General features: G+C 40.9%; 1 protein-coding gene across 1 annotated transcript in view; it reads right to left on the reverse strand.

The window, feature by feature from the left end:
* LOC120543370 (otogelin-like protein) overlaps window positions 1-7962 on the reverse strand; it is a 53302-nt gene extending 45340 nt beyond the window's left edge. The window contains exons 1-2 of the mRNA XM_039776411.1: window positions 7654-7962; window positions 3823-3946 (exon numbers count right to left, since the gene is read on the reverse strand). Of these exons, the coding sequence (XP_039632345.1) occupies window positions 3823-3946; window positions 7654-7714 (185 nt within the window). The 5' untranslated portion in view covers window positions 7715-7962. The remainder of the gene's footprint in view (window positions 1-3822; window positions 3947-7653) is intronic.
* Between the last annotated feature and the right edge of the window lie 454 nt (window positions 7963-8416).

Here is an 8416-nt window from a genome sequence, read left to right on the forward strand (position 1 = left end):
ACACAGTTTGGTAGCGCCTACGAAGCCAGGGGAGATGGAGTATCACCATGTTGTGGAGGTTTTACAAGCCCATTTCGCCTAGAAACCACTCGTGATAGCGGAGAGATACCGGTTCCACAAGCGTAATCAGGGGGAAGGGGAAACGATAGCACAGTACGTAGCGGCGCTGAAAAGTCTTTCGGAACATTGCGAGTTTGGTGCATATTTGGAAGACGCACTACGAGACAGGTTTGTGTGTGGACTAAAGTGTGAAACTGTTCAGAAGCGCCTGTTGACTGAGAAAGATTTTTTTCAGTTTCAGAAAGCAGTTGATTACGCAGTTTCTGCGAAGACGTGCAGCAGTTAAGTGCTTCCCTTAAAGTGAATGCGGTGCTTTCTAAAAACTGTGATAAATGCCGCCGTTGCGGGAAAATGAATCATACTGATGATGACTGCTGGTATAAAGGCCGTGACTGCCACCAGTGTGGAAAAAAAGGCCACACTAAGAACATGTGTAGGAACAAAACCAAAAGCTATCAGGACAGAGAAAAGAAATGGAAAGAGGGAAATCTTATAATGCAATTAAGCGAAGGATGCAAAATAAGAAGAGAATTCATCATGTCGAGGCAGGGAAAGGTTAAAGTGAGAGTGAAGAAAATAAATGTGATACTGACAATGAGTTAGGACTGTATTCTTTGTTTCAAAAAGGCAAATATTCACGAATTTCCGTGCTGCCTATAGTAAACGGGAAGGAAATGGAATTGGATACAGGGGCTGCAGTGTCTGATATCCTGGGAGCACTACAGAAGCACACTGAGCCAAGTGGCTCTGCAACCCACGGATGTCATGCCAAAGACATACACTGGGGAGCCGCTGGCACCTGAAGAGGTTATCAAAGTGCAGGTCAAATTAAATAATCAGTGTGCTAAGTTGCCAATGTATGTAGTGAAAGTGGACGCACCCCCAATGTTTGGTAGAGAATGGCTGAGTGTTATTAAACTGAACTGGAAAGACTTAAAAATGGTGCATGCCATTAAGCAAAGAGAAAAAGAAAACTTGGAGTCTGTGTTAAAGAAACACTCAGCTGTTTTCTCTAAAAAGCTAGGCACAATGAAAGGAATTAAAGCCAGACTGACTCTCAGACCTAACAGTGCACCCAAATTCTGTCCACCACAGAACGTCCCTTATGCTCTTTGACCTCGAGTGGAGGCCAAGCTAAAACGCCTGACTGAGCTTGGAGTGATCTCACCAGTGGAGCACAGTGACAGGGCCACACCCGTGGTGCCTGTAAGCAAAAAGGATGGCACAATTAGACTTTATGGGGATTTCAAGGTCACACTCAACCCAGCTCTTTGTGTGGATAAGTACCCAATTCCACGCATTGAGGACCTTTTTGCCTCTCTAGCAGTTGGTCAACACTTTAGTAAGTTAGACTTATCAATGCCTATCTACAGATGGAGGTGGAAGAGAAGTCTAGGAAGCTGCTGACTATCTTAACGCAAAAAGGACTATTTTGTTTTAATCGTTTACCATTTGGTGTAGAGTCATCACCCTCTTTATTTCAGAAGGCTATGGACCAAGTGCTCCTCGGACTGTCATATACTCACTGTTACCTGGACGATATCCTTGTGAGTAGCCCTGATGAGCAGACCCACCTCTGGATACAGTTCTGGGTAGGCTAGAGGAGTATGGCCTGCATCTCAAACAAGAGAAATGCTTTTTCTTCCAGGAATCTGTGGAATACTTGGGTCACATAATTGATGCAGCAGGACTTCACAAATCACCAGAAAAGGTGTGTGCCATTGTGGAGGCCCCAGCACCACAAGAGGTTAGACAATTACGTTCTTTTCTGGGAATGTTAAACTACTACAGAGTTTCATCCCTGACCTGTCCACTATCTTGAAACCACTGAATGAACTGCTAAATAAGGAGAAGCCATGGCAATGGACATCAGCCTGTGAGTCCGCATTCTGGGACGCTAAATTACTCCTAGTATCTCAAGAGGTATTGATCCATTACCATCCAGAACTGCCCCTTCGACATGCGTGCGATGCTTCACCTTATGGGGTCGGAGCTGTGCTCTCGCACGTCATGCCTGATGGCAAAGAAAAACCGATAGCTTATGCATCACGAACTCTTAGTAAAGCAAAACAAAATTATGCTCAGATCGAGAGGGAGGCGCTCGCGATAGTCTTTGGAATACATAAGTTCCACCAGTACCTCTACAGTAAAAAGTTCACGCTGCTTGCAGACCATTACCCATTAACCTGCATCTTGAGCCAATTGAAAAGTATGCCGTCAATGGCTGCCCCCCAAATGCAGCGTTGGGCACTCCTCCTGTCTGTGCATGATTACACCATTCAATATCGGAAAGGTGCATTACATGCAGATGCTGACGGTCTTTCACGCTTACCACTCCCCCATGCTCACAAAGAGAAACTAAGCGCAGTAGATGTATTTTACATGTCTCAGTTGGACACCCTACCAGTTAGTAACACCGAGATCAGACGACACACCATGTCTGACCCCATTTTATCTCGTGTTGTGGAAATGGTCACCACTGGGCATTTTCCATCTGCAAAGGATGCAGATGAAGAACTGGCACCCTACTTACTGCGCCGGCATGATCTTACAATACAACTGGTATGCCTCATGTGGGGTGTGAGAGTGATTGTTCCACCAAAACTGCGCCTCCAGGTTCTGAAAGAGCTCCATATAGCACATCCAGGTATAGTGCGAATGAAAAGCTTGGCACATAGTTACATATGGTGGCCTGGCATCGACTCTCAAATTGAGCTCCAAGCTAAATCCTGCCACTCTTGTCAGAGTATGCAAAAAGAGCCTGGGCTAGCACCTTTACACCCTTGGATGTGGCCCACTAGTCCCTGGGAAAGGATACATGTGGACTTTGCGGGTCCATTTGAAGGAAATATGTACCTGGTCGTGATAGATGCACATTCCAAGTGGCCTGAGGTTCATATTATGGACAACACCACCACCAGTAAGACCATTGAAGTGCTCAGGAGCCTTTTTAGTCGTTATAGCATTTCACACATCCTTGTGAGTGATAACAGACCTCAGTTCTATTCTGAAGAGTTTAGTACATTCTTGAAGTCCAATGGAGTAAAACGCATCCGCTCAGCTCCATACCATCCTGCCACCAATGGCTTGGCCGTGCGTTTCGTGCAGACATTCAAACATTCCTTAAAATCTTCTAGAGGCACAGCACTTGTGCAACAACGCCTGGATACATTTCTGTTAACATACCGCAATACCCCTCATGCAACAACAAAGGAGACACCAGCTATGTTGTTCCTTGGACACAAGCTGCGATCACGGCTGGACTTCCTGAAACCCAGTGTTGCTGGTGTAGTGCACAGGTCACAAGATGCTCAACAAGAGTGCCACCAACCACGCTCCAAGGACAGACAGTTTGCTGTAGGAGAGCCTGTCCTCATGCGTGACTATAGGAAGGGGGAGGAGAAGTGGATCCAAGGTGTTGTTATCTATCTGTCTGTCTGTCTGTCTATCTATCAGGGACTATGTTCCCCCTGCTAAATACAACACCACCACCAGGAAAAAATACAGCAAAATCATTTCATATCTAATATTTAAATAACAAAAAATAAAGAAACAGAAATTAATAGTGGCCATATTGCAGTCAAACCATTGACCATCTAATAGTGGTTTTTGTACACAGATTTATTCTATTTTCTATTCTGGCGTCACAATAGAATGATGCATGAACACAGTGCTGGATAATCACAAATAACTATATGTAGAAGTTAATCAATAAAACTTGCACTTCATGGTTAAATATTAAAAGCAAATGAAAATATTTACCAGTTGCTGCATGGTAAGTTTACAGAATTTCCTTCAAATAGGTTTTGCCCATTGAATGCGCAGGAGTAGAAATATGTTGAGTGTTGTTGTTCAATAAAGGGATTCTGTTCTTCTAGATTGTTAGCTGTGAATAAGAAATGCATTTTCTTATTAACTTGAATGAACAATACAAATGTTGATGTTTGCAAATTTTGCCTAATCCCACACAAGCATATTATTCTGCCTCTTTGTGTCACCCATACTACTTAAATGACCATAAAACTTTTTTTCATATTTTCTTATCAATGCATAGTGATATTGTGCTCTTTACATATATTTTTAAGGATAAAATAAACAGTAAACACAGATAAATGATTAAAAACATTCATTATACTTCAGTTTCATAGAATTGTCTAATTATGTTAGGGTAGTTAATTTCAGGGACCTAAAGAAAATATATATTTTTATGGGGCTGCATGTTAAGATTATGATTGTGCTGTCACTATCACCGTATTCTAACTGTTAAACTGGTGGGTTAAATAGCAAGCCTTCAAAATCATGTATAATGTTCCTCGATGCTTTTTTCACTCATGTGACATTCAGTTTCTTTGATCTTTGTAGGGAAATGTGAAATAAAAAAAAAGAATAAACCCAGCAGATATAGTTCACTTGCTACAAGTTTTCTGAAATGTTGTGCCTCAAATCTTGCAAAGTTCTGACACTGTTGAACATATATTTTAAAATGAAACCATCCACTTCTTATTCCCACCAGTCATGTACCATCCCTTGTATCCACAGATTTTTATGTACACATCTGGCAATCATGATCTTTGAGCACGTGCCTTTGTGTGCTGACAAATTCACAGACATCCTTGACTGTGAAAAACTGGAAGTCAGCAGTTAGAATATCAGCAGTCAGCAGGTAGCTGGGATTCATGATTGTCTATTAGGTCACATCTGTTAGAAGATTTATTTGTTAATAATATTGCAAATTCAGGATAGACATCAGTACACAGTTATATCTGATTTCTTCCATCCATCCATCCATTATCTAACCCGCTGAATCCGAATAGGGTCACGGGGGTCTGCTGGAGCCAATCCCAGCCAACACAGGGCACAAGGCAGGAAACAATCCTGGGCAGGGTGCCAACCCACCGCAGGACACACACAAACACACCCACACACCAAGCACACACTAGGGCCAATTTTGAATCGCCAATCCACCTAACCTGCATGTCTTTGGATTGTGGGAGGAAACCGGAGCGCCCGGAGGAAACCCACGCGACACGGGAGAACATGCAAACTCCACGCAGGGAGGACCCGGGAAGCGAACCCAGGTCTCCTTACTGCGAGGCAGCAGCGCTACCACTGCGCCACCGTGCCGCCCTTCTGATTTCTTATATTTGCAAAATGAATTTTAACAGTCAAAAATATAAATTAAAGAAAATATGTGCTAAAAGTTGGAACTGAGTCACTTTTAGCTGCAGTCTCAATGTAGCCTTATTATTAGTATACAGACTGAAACAGTGGTATAAAATAACAAATTATGTTGGCTTTCACTACTGCACTTTAGTAGATTACGTAAGGAATTATACTTTTTAAAGTATTTTTAATTGCAGATACTTTTAATCTTTAACAAGTAAATTATTTAGTAATGATTCTGTTTCATTACTTTTTCAAGGTGGATTGTTACAAAGTACTACTGATTGACTGTGTTCAAAGTACATAACTAAAATAAGACTTAATGCAATATTTTTGGAGTTGCAGGTCACCTCCACTTTAAATATGTAAAAATATATTTTGGAATAAAATAAATAGCCTTACTTTGCCTTGACAAATTACATGTGTTATACAAAAATCATACACACCAGCCGTAAGGTGTTTAAAATGTGTTTCTTTTGAAATATCTTCTACTGTTGTAAAGGAAGGACCCATGCCATCTAGATCAGTCATGTTATATCTTGGCAGGGTACCAAAAACATCTGGCTTATATTGATGAAAAGGTTCATTACAGGGGTGAAATGACAGCCTAACAGGATGGGTAGGTGAGGTTGCTGTCCATGTTTGGGGGGCAAGTATTGCTAGTTATTGTCTTATACTGTATGTTCTCTAGACACTCCAATGAAGATCTTATCAGAAAATATTGTGTTTAATTTTGACAGTATTATACAGGAGTAAATTCACAAATATCTCATGGTTAGTATTGACTATTTTATTGTGTAAAATATTTAAACAAGCTGAATAATTAACCATTGCTTAAATTGATAGTATGAAAAACTATTGCATCTCTCACACAGTTCTACTGGATGGTGTTTTTGCAATATCCCATGACAAATATTAAATACAGCATTTACAACATTTCAAAATGCTGAGCTTGATCAGGGCTTATATACTGCAAAGATGCTGAAAAATATTTTTACACAAACCTTGAGAAAAGCTCTTCCACTTTTCCTGATCATTCCTACCATCTTGTAGACAGTTTAACACGTATAAATGGACTGTTTTATTGCGCTCATAGTTTTGCTTTTAATTGCCGGGTTGGTGGGAGAGATGATAAACGTTGGGGCACCTACACTGATGCTGTACTGTTATGTGTGTATGTTATGTATTTTGTAAAACTTGTATTTTACTGTAAACCTGATTGAGCACTCAGGGTCTCTGCTCATTGAAGAGCATCATATGAAACTAAATGAATTGACTAAAGGTTTGGATGGCACATTTGCTCAACTTATATTTGGATTTTCTTTTTCGCTTCTCATCTGATAGCTCTGACATACTGTGATCATGTTTTATTTCAAAGCAAATCTAAATGTTATACTCTTGGAAGATTTGTACACCTTGGCATAAAGGACATACTGCTGTGAACGTATAGTTACTCTGCCACTTTTCTTTAAACAGATTCCTTTCAGAGCCATACTGACTCTTCTATCTTTTTCTATTTTCTGTGTTTTCAATCTATGTATGACGTAATTTTTAAGAATATTATTGGAAGCATGGGTGGCACAGTGGCGCAGTGGGTAGTGGTGCTGCCTCGCAGTTAAGAGACCTGGGTTTGCTTCCCATGTCCTCCCTGCGTGGAGTTTTCATGTTCTCCCCGTGTCTGAGTGGGTTTCCTCCGGGTACTCCGGTTTCCTCCCACAGTCCAAAGACATTCAGTTTAGTGCATTGGCAATTCTAAATTGTCCCTGGGGTGTGTGTGGGTGGGTGTGTGCGCACCCTGTGGTGAGCTGGCGCCATGCCCGGGGTTCATTTCCAGCCTTGCGCCCTGCGTTGGCTTGGATTAGCTCCAGCAGACCCCTGTGACCCAGTCATTAGGATGTAGCGGGTTGGATAATGGATGGATGGATATTATTGGAAGCTAAAGTGAATATTGGCTCCTAGTGAGCTTTAAGGGTATTATTGGATAATTTGCTCCTATTCTGACACAGAACAAAAATGAAACAATAAAAAAGCAAACTCCAACATGAGTAGTCTAAAGATGTATAGTTTGCCTTAACAAAGGTCCCAGTGGGGAATTTTATCCATGGCTCATTGCTTAGGCAGTTCTGTTCTTCGGTATACTGGTCATAAGGTATGAAGAACTGCTGCTGAATTATCTCGGCTTTTTATTATATACACACTACAACAACAGCAACAACAAAATGTATTTATATAGCACATTTTCATATAATTAATGTAGCTCAAAATGCTACAGCTGCAAGTGTATTACAGGAGTTAACTGGAAAAGCACTGCTTCTTCTTGGCCACTTACTACAATATTTTAGCACTGATATATAATCTTACACACTTAAGTCCTGCATGACTAATCTAACAAAGCCATTGTTTTAAATTGTAAGGAAAAAAGATGTTTACCTGCCAATGCTGAACTGAAGAGCCATGCTGCCAATGGCAGTGCCAGGCTGATGGCACGCATCTCCCTCCCCCTCGTTCTTCTACTCTTGGTCTCCTTCTGTTTGGTTCCTCTCTCACAGTAGGCTAATACAGTCCAGTTGGGGCTTGTGAGTGTAGCTTTTCTGAGATCTGTGCTGAAATGACAGAACGTTCCTTGGCTCTTCGCTCTTAACTTTGCAAAGACCTGCTCAACTGGATAGGGTGAGGACCAAGGCTTGCAGGACCAGATTTTGGGAGCAAGAAAGTGACAATAAGGGTGTGTAACTAAAAGTGTGATGAATGTATTAAAACTGGGTGTGTTTAGGGCAGAAACATTCTAAATTATGAGCAAGACAATTATATTTTAAATAACACTTGGTGCCTGAAGCTGCTGCATTTACGCCTAGTAGATGCCACCAAAGTCCACTGCTGAAACTTTCATGGAATTATAATTCTATTCTGCACTACTCATAGACAAAAAAACTAAACTTTTTCACATACTTGAACATGAATAATGACATCAATAAGGTCCTACTATTATTATACCTATTCTTTCATAAAGTAATGAAAATAGCTATGACCAGTATAGATTTAGATTCAGAAAAAGAAATAGAAAACAAGCAAAACAGATGTAAAAAAAAAAAACTCAAAGAGATATGCTGCGGCAGCGTGTTTACCTTCTCACCTTAGTATATCATCTTTATATATATAGAGAGAGTGATAAATAGCAGAGAAAAGAATGTAA

The sequence above is a fragment of the Polypterus senegalus genome, chromosome 13 (assembly GCF_016835505.1).
Source record: "Polypterus senegalus isolate Bchr_013 chromosome 13, ASM1683550v1, whole genome shotgun sequence".
In the NCBI taxonomy this organism is placed as follows: Eukaryota; Metazoa; Chordata; class Cladistia; order Polypteriformes; family Polypteridae; genus Polypterus; species Polypterus senegalus.